Source organism: Poeciliopsis prolifica, unplaced genomic scaffold, assembly GCF_027474105.1.
Source record: "Poeciliopsis prolifica strain line A6 unplaced genomic scaffold, Auburn_PproV2 SCAFFOLD005, whole genome shotgun sequence".
Taxonomy (NCBI): domain Eukaryota; kingdom Metazoa; phylum Chordata; class Actinopteri; order Cyprinodontiformes; family Poeciliidae; genus Poeciliopsis; species Poeciliopsis prolifica.
The window spans coordinates 11,230,702-11,257,608 of NW_026562380.1; the positions used below are offsets into that span (position 1 = coordinate 11,230,702).

The window sequence follows — 26,907 nt, forward strand, 5'->3', positions numbered from 1 at the left end:
CCCAAACTGAAATAAATCCAAAACAGTTTCCACTTTGTGTAGCCTGACTTTTATGATACTAATGAGGAATTAGGAAAAGAAGATCAGGAATATGCTCCAGTGCACAAATTACAGCACAATGTTAAGTAGACCCTTTTTATATGAAAGCTGTAAACTTTTACTTTACATAAGGAATAAATAATCACACGCAACTGGTTCAAAGGCACCAAGACACAAAAACACATCATGTCAGCTAGAATCTGTGATTATCTCTCCTTTCATCTACAGCTGCGGCGACAAAGCCAAGCATTTCTTTTTTACTGACAAGCTATGTAAATACAATCTTAAAAGTGACTTTACCCTGCCAAACAGCATTGTAGAGGTCCTTTCTATTCTTTTCATATAAAGTGAGTGATCAGTGTTTTCACTCTGCTTTTCTCCATCTACCAAACACGGCAGTCTGAGGTTAAATTATTTCAATGTTTTGCTTTCCCGCTTGCCACTCGCATGGAGGATCAAAAACAAAGCATAGCATGGAGTGACACTCAAAGAGTACACTATCGTAGCTTATTATCTAAAACAATGAATATATTGTTTTCCTCATGTTTTTTTAAAAACCAACATTGACTCACATGCTTCTTATTTGTCACAAGAAGCTTTTGGCTGTACTCTAACTATCTTTCTCTCGGCATGTGCATGTGTGTGTGCGTGTGTGTGAGAGAGAGCCTCAGAGACCCTAAGACAAAATTGTAAATATTTAATGACTTTACAATTACATTCAATCCAATCTGGGTAGGAGATGTGCCTTTAAATAGGTTGTTACAAAGGGTACAGTAGAAATACAAATGAACATCTTGAAGTCTGATTAGTCTTTGGTTCTCAAAACAAGAGAGCGACCAACAAACGTATGGGGTTTGAGATAATTAAGCGATTGTGCAAAGAGTGTACATGAGCTGTCACTTCAATCGGCAGACACGTCACACTAGGCAACACAAGTGTGACCGGACAGCCGCCCGTCGCCTTTGATCTGGATTCATGCATACGGAATCAGGTCAGGCTGTGGCCACATGCACGCTCACGCACATTTATAGAAGCGCACAAGCAAAACTCACATATTCTGACCTTCCAAAAACAAAGGTCTATGCCAGTTTTGTTTTTTTTTAACCAAAAGTGATTTTTTGGTGGGGTTCAATTATTTTTTGGCAAATTAGTGGCAATTTTTTGTCAATAAATAAATAAATAAATACTTAGGCCATTATTTTAGGAAGGTGACAAAATACAACTCTAACTTTAGATAACTTACTGCTTCCAACTTTGGCTTCACCACTTTCATGAACGCCCCTCTCGCCTGTGCCTCCATCAGTTCTTTTTTTGTTACTTTCCTGGAGTCCAGAAACTTCAGCTGGGGCAATTTGTGAAGTACAAAGTACCTGTAAGACAATCAAAGAAATCAGCTTCATTAGACTATTTTCTCATAAGGTAGTCATGTAGAGCATAAAGAAGAAACATATGTAAGAGGGGATTTTGGTTCCCTCAAGAATATTAGAAAATCTTGACGCTGTCAGTAGCGATGTATTTCTATTTATTCCTTCTCATCTGTGCTTCCATCACTGTGACCCTTAGTAACATAAGCAATGTTATTTGTTTTTGGTATGAACTTCTGCTGCCATGGGACTTTGCCATGCAAACCCTAGTGTGGTTGTGTATCTTTAGCAAGACAAGAGAAGTTAGTCAGGATTCATTAGAAAATTGGCACAGTTTAAAATAAGGAAAACATGTTAAATGCTCAGAGATTTTAAATAGGGTGGGATGTTCACCTTTCAACAGATTAAAGGCACTAAAAAAATCTACAATCAAATACTGTAGTTTAGATCAAAACATGCAAATGTATAGGAAAGACCAAGTTAAGATCTTTATCCAATTAAAAATCTTAGGACTGATTTAAAAAATGGCCTTCACAGATTCTACACATCCAATTTTACTGAAATTAAACTGTTTTGTAAAGGATTGGAAAAAAATGCTTCTGAATGTATGAATCCAGAAAAGACATACAGCAAAAGCCTTGCAACTATTAATGCAAATTTTTGTTAAGCCCTTCAAAACTGTATTAAACATGTGTAAAGGTTCAAGGGGCCTAAATTATCTTCAATGCTGTAGGAGTTATTACGACATACAATCGCAACATAATTTCTAATATTATATTCTAATATTAAGGAAAGCCTGAAAAGAAGCAGGATTAATGGAGATGCAGATTAAGTGGTGATCTATCCATGAATGCAATAACCTTCAAAGCTGAGAAGAATATACCAGCTAAATGGCACCCAAGGAGATACAACCTGTGCAAGAGCTGTCATTCTTGCTGCATCCTGGATACCTCTCTAAGCTTTCGGACACACTCTGTTTTTCATTGGGAGGGAGAGAAACGTCAAAAGATAATGGCTGGAATACACAGATGACAACAGATCCTTTCACTGGCAGGCAGGGTTAGAGGAACCAGTATGTCAGGGCTGAGCTGGTAGCCAGAAAGGACACACATCCACCACCTAAAGTGGAGGGTGAGAAAGGACGAGGAATATGGGTCGAGACAAGACCCGTGTGTGTGAGGGGTTGTGACAAATTGATGATGGCAATGGCGATGAAGGGAGATGGCAAAGCCTGAGTCAACTTTTCAACACCTGAGGATAATGAGAAGGGATGCAAGAATCAGACTGGGAACATTAAACATCGACATGCAAATTAAGGAAGAAAATACATATTACATAGATGTAATAAAGAAAATTACAATACGTCCTATCTAGAAAACATACTAGGGAATCCTTTACCGTCTAACTCTTATGACAGGTTAAAATAGCCTTCTTCTAATCCCTTAACAAGAAACAAGAAGCTTTATTTCTTCTGATAATAACACTAACACTCAAATCCAGGAGGCCTCCTTCCCAGCCTGTGTCCCTCTGCATGCAAAAGGACTTTGTTCTGGGCATTTCCATGATCAAAGGTGAAGATGCCCTTGGGAAACACACAGGGAGGTTATTCTCCATAGGTAACCTGCCATCATAGGGTCAGAACAGATGACAAGCCTCTGTCAGCCAGTGGTGATATTAATGATTCAACCCCGACCACTGAGGGAGGATAAGAAAGCAAAGGAGATGCAGGGGGTAGCATGGAGGGTGGGTAGGGCTGTGGTGGTGCTGCTTGACTAGTAAAGGACTAGATGTAGTTTATTTAGCAAAATATCAAATGCCTGTATTAAGGTAAAACAAAAAAATATATACAAATGTTTAAAAAAATTTGACTTTATTAATTCATACAGAGTACATGTTCGATTAATAATACACACAACTGATGTTGAAGTTACTTAAAATGTGTTTGCTCAATTATCTCACAACTCTAGGACTTGATGCAAAGTCTGTCTAGTGTGAAGAAATACAAATAATGGTAATTTTCTTTTATTTAATTGACATAAAAGACACTTTGGGTGATCATTACTCAGCAGCACTTATAGCATTTCATAAAAATGAGAACAAAGCACAGTTGGTGGTTGAGATTCCTCAAACTCCCATTTTATGTGCCACAACAGCAAATTGTTCAAACTGATAACTCTCCACAAGTTAAAGGGGTGAATGTCAGAGAAATTTTGTTTATTTATGTACATCATGGAATCAAAGAGAAAGGAAGTTGGATTAACATCTGTTGTCACTTTTCCGTGAGCCTAAAATTGTCAGTGTACTGATCAGGCTTGCTCAACAGGACGCACAGATTTTTGAATCCACAACACAAGGAAACAGAAAATGGTGTTAGTTTAGTAGTTACAGTGAGAAACAGCTGGTGAGATAATTTAGACAGTATTTTCATCTAGATTGACTAAACCTATGAAAATATTACTTTTTTCTGATCTGTGAACACACCAAAATTTCATGAACAGGTCTCATGAACCACAGCATTTCAATGTGGAAGTGGATACTTACTGGAAAGGGCTTGCAGATCGCCATCGTTTAATATCACACGTTTAAAATAAAATTATGACACAGAAAAAATGCGGTACGTTGCTTAAAAGGAGTAATTTAAAGTACTACATCTAGTAGACTTTGGTACGTTCTGATTATTTTTCTCCTGTATATTTTTATTCTACTCGTTTTAATTGTGTACACAACTTTTTTGCATATGACAAGGTGTTATTAGGGTTGAACGATAAAAAATATTACAAAGGTGATGATGAAATAAAAATACAACCATAACCATGAATACAATGGGTTGTTTCTAGATGCAAAATATAGCCCTTCAAAAATATTAATATAAAAATTATGCATAATTTATTATTAATTAATCAATTAATTGATTAATTGCTTATGTTCTGCTCTTCTTTCTTTCTGGTGTTAACATTTCCAACAGGCTTAAAATTACATTAACGTTTAAAATGCAAGTTCATAATACTTTGAACATATCAGCCAACAATTATTGCATTCCAAATACCCCTTTGTGATATAAATATTTTGTACTCTAATGTTGCAATAACATTATATTCCTGTATGTTGTGCAGTCCTGTGTGCCTTCTGCACACATGATAATTTGTATTTATCTTGTGCAGTTTTTGAGTATACTCAATCAGACACCAGAAAGTGTGAAGGAATGGAAGCAAAGTTGTTGTGCTCAGGTTGCTTTGTTTGAGTTTTTAGTCATGGAACATGCCATCACTTGTGAAACAGGTCTGAATCAGAGTTAAAGGATACACACATTGATTGCTTGAAGATTTATTATTTATTTTATTTTTTATTTATTTATTTTTTCTTCAAGTTTTAGCAGGAAACATTTATTGTATAAGAACAGGATACTTAATTCACCAGATATAAATAATAAAGTTGTACTTTAACTTCCTCTGGTGACACAAAACCTACACTCTCAGGTCTGTTTTTTCAATCACAGAGCTTTTTTTCTCTTTATAGAAGCAATAATGTGACTTTTCAATCACTTGCTTTTTGGGAATGTGCCAGTTTGGCTTATAGAGTTTACTTCAGAGAAAAGAGAAACTATTTGTGCAAGAGGCATTACAATGGAAATTATGAGAGTTTTGCGTGGGGAAAGAGAAAGAAAGCTGAGTGAACATCAGGAATCTAGCTCTCAAATCAAAAACATATGATTTTTTAGTTAAATATTTTAAATATGAGTAGGACTTTTGTAATGCTAGCCATGTTAATAGCACAAATAAGGCTGTATAAGTGACTGGAAGGAAATGTATTTTCAATGCTGTTTAATATAGTTGTAAATAAGAAACCTGAATTAACTAAAACTGGCAAAATTATAAATCGGCCCCCCAAAATTCAGACTGTTTCACCTTCATATTCTGGTACTGAAAACCAAGGGACAGTGTGGATTTTAAAAGTCATCAAAGAAGAGGACAACATTTAACCTCCATGCTCACTACTGTGTTCAGGGAATGAATGCTATATTTCTGTGTCACTGAACTAATTGGGTCACCGATGCGGCACACCAGGATATTTCACTTGAGAGAGCGAAAACTCCTCAGGCACTGGGCCGGGTATTTATTGCCCAAGGCCAGTGCTGTCACGACCTGCATACAGCCTAACCTTGTCAGACATAAAATCTGCATCACGCTCAAATTGATGTTTTACTATGTGACACACTATGAATATTACATTACAGGACTGTAGACGTTGTCAGTCAAAACAGAACAGCCTTCCTCACCAGTAAGTTAAGCATGCAAGTAGAAGGAGAAAAAGGGTAGGGAAGAGAGTTTGAAGGGGGGGAGAGGGAGGCAGGCGGAGAGCGAGAGGGGTATAAAGACAAAAAAAAAAAAAAGAGAGAAGAAAAGATTATTCAAGAAAGGCATGGGTGGTAAATGATTAATAGGAAACACAGAGTCAGAAACAAGCACTTAGGGCTAAAACAGACAAAAGAGAGTATACTTTTCGCCTTTTATCACATTTCATGTAAAAGACCCTGACAAATGGTGGTCATATTGCCTGACTCGGGGCTTGGCTTGATGTTTAATGCATCATCTGCTCTGGTAAGGCAGGGTAGTAAACACTCATTTGTGGCGATGACTAGTCACACATGAAATCCATTTTGCAAACTGGAGTGTACCGAGGCCAGTTGACAAAGCTTTTAGAGTGATGAAGCTGAGTCCATAGTCTGGTTATGAAATGCAAATGCTGGTGGTCAAAAATTAACACCTTGAAATTTATTGCAATTTACAAAAGCACACTCTCTTATTAGTTGTGGTAGAAAACTTGCCTACATAATTCACGTAATAAGAATAATTTTGGAATTTCGAATTGAGGTTGTGTTAATAAGTTGAACTGATATCTTTCCTGAAATAAATTTAAATTAAGATAAACCTTAAAGGCCTTGTTTCCACTGAGCCATACTAGAATAGGTATTTTTGTTATTTTGACATTTTTATTTTCCTCAAAATAATAGTCCCTACTCCCCTTCACCTGCTGCACATCTAGTTATTTGGTCCCACTTTGTAGTAGTAATCAGTCTTTTTATATAATACATAGGTTCTCTGCTGGTTCTTTCAGTCATTGGCACCGGCTCAATGTCACACCGGTTAACTCCTTATTTTCTTCCTTCGTTCTATAAACACACTCGTATTCTTATATTATTCAATAAAAATACAATTTCACTTAGACTTTTCCAGCCTTGTGCCGACTTATTTTAAAGTCTGAACTGAAGCACTGTGCAAACTTAAAACTGTTAAAAACATAAATCAATGTTGTTGCTTTTTTAAATCAATATAGAAATGAGGACAAGAACTGATTTTTTTTTTTTAAATCTATTGAAATAAACCTAAATGTGATGTCACATGTCCACTTTGGTCTTTGATAGTTTGTCGACTAGCTGTAAGCTTTAGAGTTCTGAAACAATTCATGTGGATTTGTAGTAAATGAAGATACCAAATGATTTGTGGAACAAGCCTAACATTGAGGTCCTGGAGCTTCCAATCTTAATAACATAGAACTCAACAAAAAGCAGATAAACAAAAACATGCATTGGAAATATGAAAAAAAAAACAAGAATTTTTTTCAATAAATATGAATAGAATTTAATTGAAATAGTGCCAAAAATATTATTTTTTTATCTAGCGGAGTATAAATAATATGTAAACATGTTTTTTTTTTTTTTTTTTTTTTTTAAGTGACTATATATAGTTTTAAATATATATATATGTTTAACAAATGGGTGTCCCATTTTCTATCAAAAGCAAACTTTTCAGTTCAATGAAAATTATCTTAAATATAAACCTACCATCAGTATGAATAATTACAGATTTAATCATATTCATAAAAGTAACTACCGGTACATGAAGCAACAGACCTGTATCTCTGGTAGTCGTCGTCATCCTTATCCAGGCTCACCAGCTGGTTGGGGCAGGCCTCGTTTCCCAGCAGGCTTAGATACTCGAGCGATGGGGTCACATCAGCTAAGTGTTCCAGCAGGGCCTCGATATCAGTCAGGTGTCAAAGGGTAGATGTCAAGGACCTAGCGCTGTTAATTACATTAGCATTCACTACGCACACAACCCGTCCCAGGCCTGTCTGCACTAAAACATGTCACTGTCAAATTTATTGAAGTGCTCAAAGAGGCTAGTCAGTAGCTTTGTGAGAGTGGGCAGACAGAGGTGCAATTTAAGGTGCAGGCTTTGGCATATAGCACTGACACAATTTGGCTCCTGCTCTGACTCTTTCTCTCAAATCTCTTTCATTTCCTAGGTGGCCGGGTGCACAACGGTGACAAAATGATGGATGCCCTGTGGTTCAAATAGTCCATGCTTCTCGGAGCTACGCTGTGGAAGAGTTTTGCGAAACATGGAAAAAAAAAAAACAAACAGCCCCTAAGCAGGCACATTCATCACTAATACATTCACTTGGAAAATTGAGCCCCAAAGTGTCAAAATACAACTGCACTAATGCGGCGCTCTAGCTTTAAAATGGCACCATGCCACGACAGGATGTACATAATTGGCCTATTAGCATGTGCCGACCACTTCACAACCGAACTGAGCACACAGTCCCAGATGCACAGTTCAAGGAGTCCCAGTTTTAATGTTGACTCTGGAAGTGTGCGTGTGTGTGTGCATTTGTGAGAGAGGGAACATCGTTACCCAGCAGGATCTGCATAACCAAAGGAAAACAGGACACATTGCTGAACCTGCTCTGAGGCTCAGAGAGGAAGTTTGCACTTCTCCGACTGATCATAAACAGCTTTGCAATATGCTTTACATCTATGCCTAAATTTACAGCGACGCCACAGAGCTGTGGCTTTAATGTACTTGCAATGTCTGGGATCTAGAAAATACCCAAGTCAATGAAGTAAAATGTGAGTATCTGGAGATCAGTTAAAAACATGGTACTGTTAATTCAAGGGCGGATTATGGAAGAAAAAAAAAAATGTTTTCATGCTTTGTATAAAATAAGGCAAAATATAAATAAAGGATGTCCTTTTATTTCTACTCTGAAAATAAAAGTGTGTTATTGTAACTGTTGAATCTGATTCCACTAGAGGTCCCTGTAGTTCAAAAACTACTCGTGTGTAGCTGTGTGACAGCCAAGTTCTTCTACACAAAGTGCTTCCTGCAAAGCCACATCATTACAAAGAGACACTTTCAGACAATAGGGAATTGTACTCGCTTATGAAAGAGGGAAAAACAGTTTGCTGTAATTTATGTCTGGAAATGCAATGTAAATTATGGCCTGAGTTGATTCTTCTCAAAGGATATTTGGTTCTTATTGAGTGTCAGGGTGTGGAGCTTGGGTAACCTGGGCAACTGGAGGTCATTTCCAAGCAGATTGTTGTCGACGATCAACTCTTCCAGCTCGGTAAACATTTTGAGGCCTGCCAGCGACCTGTAATGATAAGGAAACAGTAAAGTGGTTACGGCTCCAAATCTGCTCCGCGGTTATTGTGCAGAAATAAATATTTCAGCCTCTCTCCTTTCATATGGCAGGAGACTGTGGGCCTGAGCCTGTCAGTGAAGTGAATGACAAGAATTTGTGGTGCTGAGCTCCCCTGGCATGGCGAGGCATCCTTCAGTGGCTGGCAGGATGAGGGATGGGGGTCACTTGTGAGTAGCCAGGATTCAAAACAAAAGGCTTCAGAAATGCAGCGGGCAGGATGAATTTGTCAATGTCTTGTGCCTTGAGGCGCCCAGTTTCGCCTGACCCTAACCCTCCATTCCCAAGACAAATCACTCTGTCACAGTTCACCTTCACTCCCCAGACACAAATTTAACTTGTCATCCATCATTTTCACAGAGGAACTGGGATACACTCACAATCACAGATGCAGCAGAAGGGGAAACTTTTTTTTTTCTGCCACTGCGTCATGATAGGGGGGTTTAGCGTTCAGATTACAACATCAAAGCTTTTTTTCCTTTAAAAGGAGGAAACATTTGGCCCTTCCGTTCATTTTTATGACACATTGCACAGAGGTGAGGGGTCATCCCAGCTTCTTTCCTTTCCACCTCTCTCACACATATACAAATTAACACAGGCATAAAATTGACAGAAGGTGGTGTTAAAAGTTATGTTAGAGCCCAGCAAAGTTCAAGTCATAGAAGCCACACAAAAGGCAATGTGTGTGCTGTCTAATCCTTCACTGTCAGAGTGCCATGTTAAAGCGTCCTGGGAGACTTCACTGACATTTAAATCTGACACACTGCAGACACTGAACTTCTCGAAACCTCTTACAGTTCGTAGTTCAAATGAGAACTGTTTTAAATTCAATCAAGCATTCTTAATCAATAGGTATTTTAGTAAAATAAATATTTTAAGCTTATTTTATATATATATAATATATATATATATATATATATATATTTATATATATATATATATATATATATATATGCACACAGTAAAAAACAAGAAGGATGACATCAAGTATCATAAGAAAACATTCCAGTGAACAATGTCATATTCCAGCAGAAAAAATTCAGAATACGATAACTAAAAAGCTGCAGCATGACGCAATGCTCTTTCCTGGATCTGCGCCAGAGTCAGAGGCTACATATCATCATATACATTTTGTTTTAAACAACCAAACTGATATGAATTAGTTTATTTATTATTTTATTTGTTGGGGGGTGCTGAGAGAATATGAGGGTTGGGTTGTTTCTAGTACCCAATATTACTACTGCACATGCATATTTTCTAGCATGACTGACAGTGTGCATGTCTTTTAATCAGTGGCACAGATAGTGCCAAAAAATATCTAATTGGTTGAGGTTTAATACATTATTACTATGTCATATTGGTGAAGCCAGTTACCACCACAAACACTTAGCAAATTCCACTGTTTTCTGACTCATAATATGAATCTATGACAAGTAATTCTCGCTCTAAGTGATTGAAACAGATTTTGAACACACTCCTGAGACAGGTTTTTTCCCAAATCAACCATGTAGTCTAACTTCTCAAATTACTTACAGATTAGTTGAAAACTTTAAATGATCAACATAGAAAATTACTTCAACAACATTTAGTGTAGAAAATGGTCATTTAATCTTTATATTTTTGACTGGCAGGAGAGTCAGAGTGAGAAGACATCACACACACCCATCCACACACGCCCACACACACACAGACAAGAAAAGTTGACAGCACCCTGCCAGTGTGCTGGCAAACCTGCCTGCTGACAACCTCTTATCAGGAATGGTAAATGCAGCAGGAACATAGATGAACGAAGAGAAGTGGCAGGTTTTTTTTTCTTTTCAAATTTGTTTTGGGTGTGTCTTCACCCTGTGGCACTTCTCATTCATTAAGAGATAGAAAGCATGTCAAATTAAATAAGTCTTACCTCGTAACTACACTAATAAGACATTCAATTGTGCTCTTTTTCCATTTGTGGATGATGAAAAACTGTTGAAAAAATGTTTTGTCTCAATTGTACATAAAGGTATCAATGAAACAAACATGAAGTCCTAAAACAATGAGAGCACATTAGGAAGAACTTGCTATTACGTTACAAGTTCATTTTTTAATGAGTAGTTGAGAGAAATCTCCTACCACCTTGGATAAACATTTAATTTTCTGTGAACAAAAGGCAGCAAACAAACTATAGCCATCTGTGTGTGTGCCTGAGTGTGTGTCTGATGGGCTGCAGTCCTGTGGGTTATGTTATTAGCTGCTCGGTTAAAGGGAGCCGCGTGGCACAGGGGGGAGCCTTATTAATTGTTGTTTTCATGTCACCACCACTGCGTGCACTGGCTGATTTAATCAGTTAAATTCACAGCCAGGGGAGAGCCACCAGGTCCCATCCAGCATTAGCTACAGAGCTGGGATTGAACTTCTAATACTCTCCAGCTCTCTATGCTCCCCTCTGCAGACTTCCATAGCTGCTTTCATTACTTTTTATAAGCCTTGTTGTTTTAATGTGCAGCTTGGAGAACTAACAAAGTTTAAGCACTGCAGTAAAAGCACTTTCCTTAATAAAAGAAAGCTGAAAAAAAAAAAAACACTTTTTTTTTCAACTTTAAAATTACTAATGAGAATAACCGCCTGCAACTTATTTTTGGTAAAAGTTGGGAATCCAGAAAAAATGAAGAGCCAAAAATGAACTTGCAATGACAAAATATACACCTCTCTCTGTTTATTTCTATTCTTCAAAAAGAGCAGCAATAACTGCACGGTTTCTTCAAAAACACCACTTATCCTTTGTATTTTTAAGAAGTTAAAAAGTAAAATAAAATACTCTTTGAGTGATAATGAATTCAAATCAGAGTGGAGCAATTTGGTACATATTTAGAAAAATAAATATGTACCATATTTGATCAAACGAGTTTATGTTAAACCTCTATCATGAGGAGACCGAGCAGCAGTAGCTTTCAGAGACAGAAAGTCGCTTTAACGAGGTGAGCCAATGAATCCTGCACTTGTTAAGATAATTATGATCAGCGTCATTGTCAGAGCTAATAATTCACACAGGCTGTCTTTACGCTTTGACTACCACTTAGCCTGTGTAAGCCCGCCATTATACATCACACAACGATGCCTACATATCGGTGTACGTGCTTTGGAGCTTACATAAGTGGTGGATGTATGTGCTGAAACCACCATTATCTACAAATATCCTGCTGACTGAGCCCCAAGAGGAGATAGATACATTTTTAGCAGGAGCAAAAACTCAGCAGAGGAAGTGGAGGATGTGAGAAGCCAGACAAGGACATTTGAGAGGAGACGCTGACCCAGAGAGCAGCTTTCCCGGATCAATACACTAATACTGATGCAGACATAGTGATTGATAAACCACAGCTGACAACAGAGGGAAGAAAACTCTCGCTTGTTATTGGCTGGAATGTCAGTCACTTCTGCCAGTGGTGTGCACCACTGTCATGTTGGATATCCTCAGGCAACACATGAAAAATTAAGAACAGCAGTCTTGGCTACTTTACATGTGTTACACAGTCTTCCATCTGCTGCTGAAACTGTGGCCTGAGTGAAGTTTCTGTTGCTCAACCTATCATGCATTAATACAATGCATTCTCTATTACTGTAGAACCACATATGGGCTCCTGCACAGTACTTTGAAAATGTCCTTGAATTCACATTCAAATCTAAGGATTTTGAAAAGCTGGAAAGGCTTCAGAGCTAAAGCCCACAGTCCGGCAGCTGATGTCCTCAGATGGAAAAAAAAGGAAATCTTACTTTTAGTTAGGCCAGCTGGATCTGCAGAGTTGCAGGCACCCTGACATCCTTTACAGAAGGAAACAGATAACTGTTTGATTAATTGACCAATTCCAGGGCTATGATAACCTTCATGTGAGCATTTCACACTTTTAAGAGTTCACTTCAGATTATTTGCCAGGATATGGTACTGTAATAAATAGAGTACAGAAAGTGGATCTCAAATGACAATTGTGTGTGGACTGGCAGTGATAAACTTAATAAGGGTGAAAGGATGAGTTAGGGAAAGGAATGAAACCAGAGACACACTAAACTAAAAAGTCAATACAGAATCTAAACCATAAACTGCTTTAAACATTTCCATATTTTGTCATGGCAAGAGTACAAAACAAAAATTTTATTGGACTTTTTTGTAAGAGTTGAACACAAAAGAATATAAAAATTGTGGCATGTGTCTCTAAAATGACTTTGATGGTCTTAGAGCCACAAACAATTTGGACCATGACTCTGGGGGATGTTGTGCCCATCCTTTGTAAAATAGCTCAAGCACAATTAGACTGAGCAGAAAACCATCTCTGAACATTGATTTTCAATTCTTGCTGTGGATTTGCAGTTGGCTTTAAGTCCGGACTTTGACTGGGCCATTATAGCACATGCATACGGCTTTGATTTAAACCACCCACCCTAGCTCTGGCTGTACATTTAGAGTTATCTTGTTGGAAGGGACAGAATCTTTCATAGTCTCAAGCCTTTAGCCCTGTATTTAGCTCAAACCATCTTCTCATTAACTCTAAAAAGTTGCCAGAACAAAAGTATCACCATGGCAGTATGCCACCAACCGCATTTTAAGATGGGAACAGTGTATTCAGGATGAGGTGCAGACTTAGATTTTTATTTTTTTTCACATCACAAATCACTGTGCGTGTAGATCAAAAAGTTAAGTTGTAGACTCATCTGACCAAAGTGCTTTCTTAAATTCTCTTAAATCAATGTGTTCTCTTCATGGTTCATGAAACTGTTAGGTCTTTACAGAAAAGCCATATTTGTACTGAGACTGAAATTAAACAAAGGAGAACTCTGGAAACTATTGAGGGTTTTCTGATGGGAATTGATTTCATTGCATTTTATCAAAACATATCATAGTGAATAACACCAAAAACAAAAATTTACACCATATTCTTTATATTGTTTTTGTAAACCTTGTTAAATCCAATGTATCATTTTCTTGCTACTACACAATCTCTCACTAATTTGTGTTGCAAGATCACAAATCCCAAAGTCCTATTTAATTTGGGGTTTGTTATAAAAGTTTGAAGGAGATGCGTATTTGATGCTCCAAAGTAATTAAATATAAAATATTACTTCATGTTTACTATTTGTGAACTCCATTTACGCCAAATGTAGTTCAACCAACAATTATTTTTTTCTGCTTACAGTGGTGCTGAATGTGAATGGAACAAAATGAAATCAGAAACTCAATCGCGTTATAATTGTGCAGAATACGTGGATATTGATTCACATGGCTTAGCAGGGTGTGCAGTTCATCACTATAACCATCAAGAAACATGGAAAAAGAGGCAGGAACATCCAAAAATAATGCATCAAAACACCAGTGGAAATTGCTCCTAAAAAGTGACATTATCTGCAAAGAAAATTGATGCCCTGCAACCCCTCCAACATCCCTCCTACCACCTCCACACAGCTCTGATCGGGTCTCTTCCAGCACTCTCCCCTCCAGCTACAGTTCGAGCCCTTCGTTTGTTTCCATACGTGCATCTCTGATGGCGACGGCGAATTAGACTGTCATTATCTGTCTCCATCTCCCCCACAGCTCTTCTTCGTTTTTCACCCCTTTTTTTTTGGCGCACACATGCAGACAGTCTCTGCTCAGTGCGGCACTCCCTCCCTCTACGCTGCCAGGCCTCAGGTGGCAGTCATTTAAAGATCACACATCCAGGACCCACATAGACTTCCATGAATACATGTCAATTCACACATGGAAAAGGGATTACATGTCTCCTCCCAGGCAGCTGCAAATTACTATTAATGGCAATGCAAATCATTAGAGTACATTTGGTGCCGGCAGCAAATCTCTTCTTTATGTGGCTTCACTCTAATCTGTTTTGAATATTACTCTATGCTTGCTCCTGATATGTGTTAAAGCATTACTAACTACAAAGCTGTCAATTGGCGATGGAACGTCACATTTTACTTCATGGAGGGATTCGCTGGTTGATTAAAAACAAAAAAAAAAATCAATTCTAGAGCGCACAAACAAGCCAAAGACGAAGCAACCTGTAATATATAATTAGCAGAGTTCTTTATCATGAAGAAGGTAAATATCATTTCTCATTACTACAGAGGAACCTTGATAAATTGGAACATAATTGAAAATCAATTAGATTAAGACCTCAAATTAAGAAAGTGCAAATCATAGCTAAGGCTCATAACAGTGTGAATTATTCAACCATTTACTTCTACTAATTACTATTTAAAGCTTAAAGAAAGAAAAAGACATTTTTGAATTTTTAGTTAGAATATCAATCTTTATTTATTTATTTATTTTTACCATTCAAATGTCCTAATGAAAAAGTTGTAAATCAATACTGGATGGATGGTCTTTTTGTTTTAATTAATGCATGAAATTAGTGTTGCATGGAAGTGATCAGCCTATCTCATTGATAATGTTATCAAGCCTTGTACACCTTTGCTCCTGCACTTTTTCCTTCCCCTCAACTTTTCATCAATGTGTTTGGAGGCAGTGCTTTCTTTGGCCATTTTTAATTTTTTTTTTCTACTTTCCATCTATAATATTAACATTTTCTGTACTTTAAACGTGAGTGTATTGAGTTGTACTAACTGTAAACCATAAAAATCAAAATCAACACTTGAAATATATCTCTGTTCATATAATTAATACATACATTATTTGAGTTTAACTTTTTGAATTGAAATACTGAAATAAGATGCACCGGTGTGATGGATAAAAGGTCAATTTAAAACATCAACACTGTGGAGTGTCAGATATAAATGTAAAACTCGCTATTGTGAATGATAATAGGACAGCAAATTCTGCCGTGTTTGAGTAATAGACTACCCCTGTGGATATTCCTGCTGAGTGTGTGAGGTTAATATTCTCTCTCTCAATGTCATTAGTGCAGGCAGAGAGGCTAAGAACACCATGAATGAGACAGGGGCTGATCCTATCAACTCAGACACACCGCCTCTTCCTGCAAGCACACAAAAAAATCAAAGCCACTGTACCGAGGTCAATGTTCGTGAAATCAGCCTGCCCTCCTGCTTCCCCTTGCACCTCAAATCCCTATCTGATTAATGACCCTGGACCAACCCTAGCCAGGGGATAAGGACTTGACAGACATTCCTGTCAGCTCCAACCTCATAAGCCTTGCTTGACCCCAGTTTGTCCTGGGATGAAGTCTAAGCTCTAGCAGCGACCCAACGCAAGAAACTGAAAGATTGCATCAGAAAGGCAGACGTCTATTTTAAAGTTTCAGCAAACTGATCTTGCTGCGCATCAGAGCATTAACACCTATCTCCCATGTTTAGAACACCAACAACTGTACATTGTAATAAACATCATGGTTGCAAAATACATCATCTTACTCTAGGACTTCCCCTCCCCTCACCGAAAGAGGACTCCTCTCACAGTACAGCCATGTGTCTTGTGAATGTTTGTATTGAAAGATTAGTTGTCTATCCACATGACAAATACCCTCCTCTTTCAGTGAACGGGAGCTGAAAATCAATTCGCTGATGGCATCTCAGTCAGTGAGCACATCAATGCGGCACAAACAAGCAAGGGTTCACGCATCTTTAAGCGTGCATATGAAGCCCTAAAGTTATCTATCAGGGTCAGTCAGCCAAAGCATATTGCAGTAGGGGACACTTCACATAGAGCTATGACTTATTTATGGTAAACAATATACACAAATATGGAGTACAGTACATAAAAACTGCTTGGGAAATAAGCTAATAGAAAATATTTGCAAATAAACTAAGGGAAAAAAGTGTTAAATAATAGATGCTGCGATCTGTGAGGAAGAAACCCTCAGTGCCCTGTCTCCCCATACACTCTGTCATTACAGTGTTCAGGCTCAGTGCCTGTCAACATTTCCCGGAGAGGGGGAGCCAACCCGTATTACGTTAGAGTGAGTTCAACTGTCAACTGCCAGCCATTTGTATGCCTCAGCATCCACCTAATAGCAAATAATCACTACCCCGCGCTCTCTTCATGGCAAATGATCGATGTTGTCTTGATGTCTGATGGATGACCCTGCCACAGTGATGTCCAGGCATGCATTAAAAACCACCTCTATGAAAGGCCTGTCAGTCTGATGAAGCGGCGTGCTTGCGCTCGGGCGCGTGTGCGCACTCACTGACGCTGAGGAATGCATGCACACGGTCGGGGGAGAACACGAACAAAGCGAAAGAGGGCCATTATTCAATTCCAGGCTAAAGACCAAAGTTAATTTCTTTATATTAGGGAAAAATTTGGTAATGTGACAGGACCTGTGGTGTGATTGCTCGGTGGCATTAGCAGAGGTAGACTACTCAGGGACCACCTGGGATAATTTTCTTCCTCTAAGCCTCTCTAGAACATACAAACAGCTCCCTATTACCCCTCAATGCTCAGATTAAAATGCACAACACCACAATCTTTGATCTCCCACTTGCTGACACAAATCCTTTCAAGCCTCAACATTTTCCTGCAAAGGTAATTAGTGCTAATTAAAAAGTTTCGAAAGCAGTCTATGGCTGATGTCAATGCTGCTGCTGTTGCTCAGGCTCGCCCTCCGTCAGATTACCCATCTACCCCCTCCCCGGGCCCTGCGGAAGAATGTGTCAGCTGTGTTCCTGCCTTCTTTCTGCATCGAATCTCATAACTAGACAACAACAGTCTGCCTGGAACATTTGTAGAAGCAGGATAAAATCTGGGAGCCCAGTAAGGGGTCTAAGTGGTGATTCTTCCCCGCTGACAAACCTGTGCTTTTCAGGGGAACGTGTAATGACACTTGTAACAAATATGATTCCCACAAATTGAACAGGTGTAGTCTTTAATTGGGATATTCTAGCTTTGGGGAGCTTGTAAACACGGAGTAATTACCCTGATAAGGAATTCAGTTTGTTGAAAATATCATTGCAGTGAAACATATCATTTAGCAAATCTGGCTATTTGCATAATAACAAGCATAAAGAGCTAAAACATTCATGTGTCTTAATATGTAAACAGATCTGTAATTAAAGATCTTCCTTTGCAGGGAGATAATAAGAATAATTTTTGATAAAGACACAATTTAAGCAGTCAAAAAGTGCTTTCACTCATTCAGTGGCCTGTCTTACCGCTTTCATCAAGCCATTATTGTAATATAATTAGCTGCCTTTCCAGCATATTATTAAGTGGCTCGCTGAGTGTCAGGTACACCAGCATCTCAGACATGGCATGCGTGTGCACGTGCACGCACACACACACGCACAAACAAAGCCATGTCTTCTCACTGAGTTTCAAAAAGATAATTACATAATCTCAGCATGGAGAGCAAGCAGAAAAGTGATAATTAGACAAGCATTCCTGCCAATTTACATATCATGCTTTGTGTTTTGTGCATATGCTACTGAACCTGCTGCACTTCCATCTACAGTGATACTGTAGATGGGAGACAGTGATACAAATACAGTGATACTGTACTAATAGAGATGCACCAAGATTCTTACTGGTTATTACAATGGAGCAATTTTACACTGTTGCTCCATAGCAACTGTTTACATTTCAGAATGGCTTACTAAGGCACAAAGCTGACTAAATTAGCGTCTAATTCATGGTTTTGTAAAGTAGTATGGTCAAGGATCAGCAAGGTGAACCACAAAAAAAAAAAAAAAAAAAAAAAAACAGCATTAGCCACCGGTTCCAGATTCTTCTGATGGCTTTTATTTGTTACTTTTGACTCTGACAACGATCCTGAGTTTCCAAGAACTCACTGTTTTTATAGTCAATTGGCAACACACCTGCACTTGAGTGGACCAAGCCACAATTAAAAAGGTAAAAAAAATAAGAAACAATCGAAACAGAGAGACAAGAATAAAATTATTAATTTAATTTACAAACTCAGTTACATAATGGAACGGTCTGCAAAATAAACCATGTAATAGAAGATAACTCAAAAAGGTACTTCAAAGAAAAACAAACAAAACAATACTCAAAAGAAAACCCTCTAATTGGTAGAACCCAGTGAGGTGATCAATGACACCATCCAGCCATTTAAGTAGGAAATACTGGGCCTGCCCCTCCCATACTCCTTCCCTGCTGCAGATCTACAAAGGACAAACAATGGTGAGTAAAAAGGAAAACAAATAACATAAATATACTTTTAAACAAAATAATAGTCCAACTAATAGTCCAGAATTAGTAGCTTTAACCCAAACATATAAATAGATAGAAACTGAAACATAATGCTAACACAAACACAGGATAGTAAGTGAAGCAAAGTTGCAAACTAATGTTTAAATTTAAGCATTATAACCAACTATAGGAAGTACATGAATCAGAAATAAGAGTAAGGGACAAGCGGTGAACAGAAACTGAACCACTTTGTCACATAGCTAAGGAAAGAACACTGTTATCAGTTACCTGTTTCCAATATCAGTAAGTGAATAAAAGGCTTAAGAAACTTCTGGACACAAACTATTTTTTACAGTAGCATGTTGGCTATTTATTCCGGCTGCTACAATAAAAAAATAGATGTCAGCAACTAACAGGAATCTCAACAAATCAACAACATACAGCAAAGTTACCCTATTTTATACTTCTGAAGAGTCTTATTTTGTTTGTCACTAAGCATGATAGATTAGGACATACAGTCAGACTCAGTACTGTCTAGCTCGTACTTTCCCTAAAAGAATTAGACGTATAGAATTTATAGTAATTAAATCTAACTATGCTAATCCCGCTAAATGCTAGAATATTATGCTAAAAAAGCTTATAATATCTCATTATTATTTTGCATATGTCTTGAAATATTAGGAAAAACCCTTTTTAAGTGCATAGCTGTTTAATGCAGTCTGGCCTCTCACACTAGGTTATAAAATAGTTAATAGTGATCATTCAGAGAAAAGCTCTTTAGGGTTAGTTTATAACACAATAAATAAAGGAATGATAACACATAACAGCAACTTGGAGCTTTTTTGAACATAACTTGTGATGTAACTTAAATGCGTCTTTTAAAAGAATAGTGTCTTATGTGTTCAAATATTCAAAAACAGAAAAGATGAGTGTAATTTCAATGAGTAAATTAGAACAGTTTCATTTTCAAATTATCTAGAAGGTATAAAAAAACATTTTGTTGTGATTTATAGAAATTGTAATTGTTCAAAATGAGCAGTGGCTGATCAGAGCCTCACAAAATAGGTATGTCAATATGAATTAGAGTATTTTTAATATGGACTCAGTAAAACAGTAGCAAGATACTGCCAAAACTAATAAAGAGAGCCGCATTTAGTGCATTTAAAGTCAGAGGGTGGTCTTAACCAATGTTGCGTGGTGCTATAAAAATCTAAAATATGTTAAGCTTCTAACAAATCTATTTTTAGGCTTGCTGACTGACGGAGAGGAGTGCCAAAGAGACACACAGAAAAAGGAAAACAAGAAAGCTATTGATTTGACCTTTAGAAAAGTTCCTCCTTTCTTCATTGTTGTTTTTGTCCCATCTTACACGACGAAACGATATAATGGGCCATGTCACTGCAAAAGTCAGTTTGAAATCAAATGCCATCATTTTAATTTAAATGTTACATTCTTGGTGACATCGCTGCATAATTGGCACTGAATCCTTGTTTGGATGTACATATTTATCATTTTGTGTGAGACACTCAAAGACTTCGACAGATACGCTACTTTGATGGGATGACAGTCAAATGGAGAAAAAAATAGGACTTCAAATCAACTGTCACGCTGTCAGTTAAGGTTTTTGTCACAAACTACGCATAAACATGCAAGATTAGAAATAGCAAACAAGCTGTAGGCCAGATTCACTGTCCTTGCTTAAAAGTATGTAAATAGGCTAATTTAATCCAAGTGGAATAACATTAAAGACACGCATCGGAAAAATATAAGTAAATTAAAGATGGATATTGCGAGATCACCTTTTACATATAGAACGTTCTCAGCTTAGGCAACATTTTATTGTATTTAAGTGATGACACGTTTTGTGCAAATGTGCTTAACATGCTATACATGTATTCAATTTGTGGTAAGTGAGACTTTTCTTCAGTTCAGTATTATTCAACTTTTTTGTTTTAACCAGAAAATATAATTTCTGGTTAATGAGCAAAGACTAACAAGGTCATCTTTCAAAGAGGGTTCTTTATGTCCATTCATGAATGGGAATACATAGAGCTACAAAAAGTGTAAGGTTACACATACAGTATGTATTTCTTTTTAAAGTCAGTTTTTTTAGGGTTTTTTTTTGGCAGAAATGTAAAACAGCAAAAGTTTCTATAAGGTTTTTATTTTTGACAAATTCTAATGAACCAAAGATCAGAGTCCATGGTCATATGTTGTTTTGTTTTTTTCAGTTTGAGTTTATTAGCTCTAGATTAAATCTAGTGAGGGCAAAATTAAAAACAGAGGATCTTGATTGATCTTGGACTTCTAGTCTAACATTTTAAAATCCCTGTATGATTTAGATGGTTTCTTGCTTATATGGATTTACCTTTAATACATTATGACCTAACCATTGAATTATGCGAAAAGATGATTTAGAGACACTACGTTGTGATGCCATTGTAGCAGGATCTAACCAGGTCATTTAAAAACAGATTGTAATGGACCTCTTAGGAGAGAAAAAGAAATAAATCCCCCCCTTCCTCACAGTGTCTCCCCTCCCTTCCTTTCTCCTTGTCTTACTCGTGGCCCATTACCTTTACAGAGTGAGGCTCATTAAAGAAGGCAAGTTGAGTCAAATCTTTCTGTAATTCAGTGGAGGTGAATTGCTGTCAACATCATTAACCGTCATTTCTCCAACTCACTTCAGTACTTATGAAGTGTTCTTTCTTGTGTAATGATCCAAATCTCCACCGCGAACCAGTCTTCTTCAAAGGCTCTTGAGGACATACCACCCATGCCGACGCCTGACATGCTAGAGGGCAAGATTAAATGTGGCTCCATCATTATGCTCCTCTTTGTGGTTAAACAGAACCAGCACTACATCCCAACACTTCAACAGCTAGCAGGTATGGCTTCTCAGAACAAAGAGTAAAAGACAGATTAGTAGGCTGAGAGAATTCACCAAAAGATGGACTTTTAGTGCAGACATGATTGAGGCCTATTTTTTTGTGAATACTTTCATTAAAAACTGATCAGCCATTTTGTCTGCTAGAAATCGCAAGAGGCAGCCTGCATGATTTTTTCTTTTAAATCCAGAGCTACCATAAATTTCTCGCTATTGACTGAACAAGGTTTCAGATATATTATGTAGAAAATTAGGTCCATATAAATTGCACAACCTTAATTATGAGATACATACATACATACATACATACATACATACATACATACATACATACATACATACATACATACATACATACATACATACATACATACATACATACATACATACATACATACATACATACATACATACATACATACATACATACATACACTTATATTTATAAATGCATATCTAAATATCTATAGATATTCAGATATATCTACAGCATATGTGGCCTAACTTAGCATTAGCAGGTCTCTGAAGAACATTGACATGCAGAGGAGTTAGTAACTACCACTAGGTAGTTTCTCATTCTGATGTTCAGTTTGAACTTTAGCAAATGGTGTTTACCACTTCTACAGCAGACACCTGAACACATCAAGTTACTGTTGCCGAGTTACTACTTATGTTATCAATCCATTAAAAAATATATAAAGTGTGTATTTATGTAGCTGAAGCCTGTCAGAAAAAAACATTGTTCTGTTTTGTATTTGTTTACATTTACCTCATGAGGCCATGGTTGGGCTAGCTCCATGGCTAATTACACTGAGAGCAGCAACTGCTTGTCATGCTACATGTCCTCCTAGTTCTGTCTTAAGGGAAGCCTTCTTTGTGCCAATGCCATTGTGTGTACCCCAATGCTCTGTATCATGCTCTGCTATGGCCCCCAAGCCTTGTGTTGGGCAAAGCCTCTTTTGTGCACCCACCATTGTGTGGCCCTGTGCTGAACCCCCTGCTAGGTAGGAACACAGACAAAGTGCAGCAGGGGAATGCTTCTCAGAGCCCTAAGACCTACAGTAAATCTTCAAACAATTTAGACAAACAAAAAAGGTTGCCGTGCTGCAGTGGGAGTAGTTGAGGAAAAGCAGATGAATAAGCAACATCAATTACTGGGGCTTTGACCTGCAAGCCCCCACACCATGGCACACATTTCACACCAAATCGCCCCAGATTGAAGCTGACACTGCTGGAGTGGAAACACTGACCCCTCACAAAGCTAGTGCATCAAACTTAAGAGCAAAGAAAAGCAGGGGGCATTGACAACCTACATAGACCAAGGCCAACATGGAAGGGAGACAAGAAGGAAGGGTATGAATTTAAAACAAAAACTCCCACATAATAGGTCCTAGTTTGTTTCAAAGTGAGGCAAAATGGCTCAATTTGAGACTTAGACCGTCAAATTGGCCCAGCTGAGGTACAAGAGGAACATGCAAGGGGACAACCGCATCAGGACACAAATAAGGAGCCTATGAGAAGAACAAAGCTGATGTCCAACATGCTTACCAGTAACCCTAAGCAAGACTGGACCTTCTTTAAAGCTTGTTTGGCCTCCCAACTTTACCCCCCAAATGTGCCGCTTCCCCTAAAGTCTTTTCATTCTGACACAAAGCCTTAGTCTACTTTGTAGGCTTGGACAAAAGGAAAATAAACACATGGGTCACATTTGTTCAACACACAGTACACCACTTTGATAAAAAGATGCTTTAAGAGACAGTGTGATTTTTAAAAAAGGAGGAGGGAGTGCAAAAAAAGTGTTCAATTTCCTTGGAAAAAGGTTCAATTTTCACCAATATTTAGATTTGAAAAAAGCAAGAAAGCAGAATCCTCAAGCATGAGAAAAGATCAGGCAATTCTAACAATTTGTCAATACAGTGTTAATTAATCTAATTACAAACCACTCTACAAACGCGATCCAAACTGACAAAATGACATGCAGTCTAACAGCAGCACATTCAGGCACATAATGCTGTGCATAGAAACGGTCTTAAGAATTTCCCAATTAGCCAGAAAAAGAAAAGAGGAATATGTCTTAGGCTCATGGAAGTGGCATAAAACTTCATAATAGGACATGCAAGAAAAATGGAGTGCTTCTTTTTTTCTGTGCTGCATGGACAACTAAGGCAAAAACAGCAACAAAACAGAAGGAAAACGGTACTACACAAAATAGAAAGGTTCTGCAAGGTCTCTGTTTCAAAGTGGGATTGCTGGAAATGGTAGTGACTTAAATAATGTGATACATGCACTGTAGCAATAAAAAAAACACAAGAGAAACAGATGCAACAATTATAAGAAAGCCTGAAAAGTGCACTATATAATATTTATAATCAAAGTGAATGTGGGAACAATAAACTAAATGAGCTGAAACCAGTTAAGGGCTTGTAAAATGTAAATTGCATTATTTCACAATTGAACACACAGTATAAAATGCCTTGTAGTGCATATTTATAATCATGTAAGTTTATAAACCACATTTTCAAAAATATACATAATTCTTTTCAGTGCACAGTAAAGAGGGAAATAAATTTTATTCTTTCAGAACAGCCTGAATGTCACATTAGTTAACGGTTAAAATGTGCATTGCTTTCCCTCTACTGTTTATATCCTATTAAGTTATAAACAAATTTAATGAAAGCCTAAAACCAATTTTGCCTTTAACCATGTCACACTGATAGATCAAAATGACAACTATCCAGAGCAAATGAGATTCAATCCAAACACAAAAAAGATATTTAACAAGATTCCTACAACTGACCCTTTTTAAAATTCCACACCTTTCTAAACAAATTTCTATTCTTTTCTTTCGGCTCTTACAATGTTTTGAAACTTTGAGTTTAAATCACAGCATTTATAATATTAATTTTATAAACTAACACTTCCAGGATTAAAGGTCTAATGTTGCTGACAAGATGACAAATGACGCTGCTGCTTATGTTCTCACTAAAACCAGGAAGATAGAGCGCATCATCCAGTTGTAAAGTCCTTACACTGGCTTTAGCTCAGAGAATCTACTTTGAAATACTAATACTTTGAAATATCTACTTTGAATCTACTTTTTTTTCCTTCAGGAGACTGAATGACAATATGACAACTTTTTTTTTTTTGGCTCAAGTGGCCTTTATTTAAAAGTAGTTTGACAGGAAACAGGGTAATGAGAGAGACAAATGTTGCCAGGCCGGGAATTGAACCTGCGACCATTGCCATCAGGACTTAGGCCTCAATATGTGGGTCGTGCTTTGCCCCTGCACCACCATAGCAACCCACCAATTTTATTCTTTTCCACACCTAACCATACTAAAAATACGAAAACAAATCATGTACATTGCAATCCTAATTTCACCATCTGAAAGCTCAATCCTATCTGCGAATGTGAAGGGTATCCTGGAGCAGTCACTTCAAACAGCGGAGCATCCCATCACGTTCATCTAACCTCCAATTCCAGATTCTAACAGAATTATAATGGAGGCTGTACCAGTCAAGTCAGCTGTCTTAGCAAATGGAAATGTGACTCGTTTTATCTGGTTGACACACATTATAAAAGAGGATTTCAAAAAAAGTAAGATGGAAGCTTTCGGGTCAATTTTGGTGTCAATGCTGTCATTTTGTCATGAATTATATACGTTTGAAGAACACTTTACTTCAAGGGGTATAAGAGATCAGGAACATGTACTGTTTAACCTAACCAGCATATGAGAACATTGGAGAAGGGAGTAAAATGAGGCATTATATTCAATCATTTTCTCTTATCCGTTTAGTTCAGCAAGAAAAAAACTACACACATACTCTGAAAAAAAGAAAAAGTAAAACAAATTGTCTGTTAATAGGTTTTAAAAAAATATACATCTCAAAACATTTGAAGTTACTTTATCTCAAATATTCAAAAGAAATATATAAATTTGTGCAATTAATCAAGTGTTTATTTTATTAGACATCTTTATAATGCAGATTTATGACTATTGAAAACCCAAATAAGTTACAACTCCATCAAGTATCAAATTTTAATTTTAAGCAGCTACTCTAAATACAAAATAACAAATGTCTGAGTTCTCAATAACACAAATACAAAATTTATTTTCTTCATTCCTTCCCTCCAAATGTAAATGCCCCTGTACGCAGTTCAAGAAATAAAATACTAACCTGGAGACACGAAATGACAGAGGGAATTATGGGTAATTGTGGTGTCAGAAAAGAAGACGGCTGCATGACAAGATTCCGTGTCATTTAGACAATCAGAAACTTAAGAGGCAGTGTGACACATTTCTCTCCCTCCATTCGTCAAAGCTCCTGACTTGACTGGTGATAATTTCCAGGAGAGGGAAAAAAGGAGACGTGAGTGAAAGGAGAGCACAAATGAAAATGGAAGTCGCGGCAAGAGAGGTGTGATTTTTCCTCTTCCATATGTAGCACAGGGCAAGTGCCAGCCAATGTGCTGCATTCATTGTCGGAATCAAGACGAAATATCCCCTTTATATGTCAACCTGCCACGTAGATAAGAGGTGCCTGAACCGCTGTATGAGATTCATACTTCCCAGCTAGAAATGACACAGGCTGGGAAGGGGGACTTTGATCGCTGTGTGAAGCCACTTTAACAACAGACCTACCCCTGAAGACACATGCTTCCTGCTCAGGTCAGGTGGGTGCATGGGCATGCAACAATTCTAAAAAAAAAAAAATGCTTTAAAAGGCTTTTTCCAACCACAAATGGTGAATAGCAACACTCAAGCCAAGCTGTCTTTTTTTTTTTTTTTACACATTCATGGCCACGGAGAATCAGATACATAAAAAAGGATGTACTGCCTGTCAACATAATGAATTCAATAAAAGCAACATTGTCTGCTTTGTCACATTTCAAAAACGGTGATGTGTAATTACTGTTATCTGTAGAAATAGCCTCAATTTACATCAGTGAAGGCTTTTCCAATCTTAGCACTGCAAGGACAATAAAGATATTTCTAATGTGAATACTCTGTGACAAAAGGACAAAACACTGCACTGAAATA

The 26,907-nt window shown here is 37.5% G+C and overlaps 1 protein-coding gene across 1 annotated transcript in view; it reads right to left on the minus strand.

The window, feature by feature from the left end:
• Positions 1 to 26,907, minus strand: part of lrmda (leucine rich melanocyte differentiation associated) — a 239,107-nt gene that overhangs the window by 88,148 nt on the left and 124,052 nt on the right. Inside the window, exons 3-5 of the mRNA XM_055030257.1 lie at positions 8,717 to 8,843; positions 7,315 to 7,454; positions 1,283 to 1,409 (exon numbers count right to left, since the gene is read on the minus strand). Coding sequence (XP_054886232.1) covers positions 1,283 to 1,409; positions 7,315 to 7,454; positions 8,717 to 8,843 — 394 coding nt within the window. The remainder of the gene's footprint in view (positions 1 to 1,282; positions 1,410 to 7,314; positions 7,455 to 8,716; positions 8,844 to 26,907) is intronic.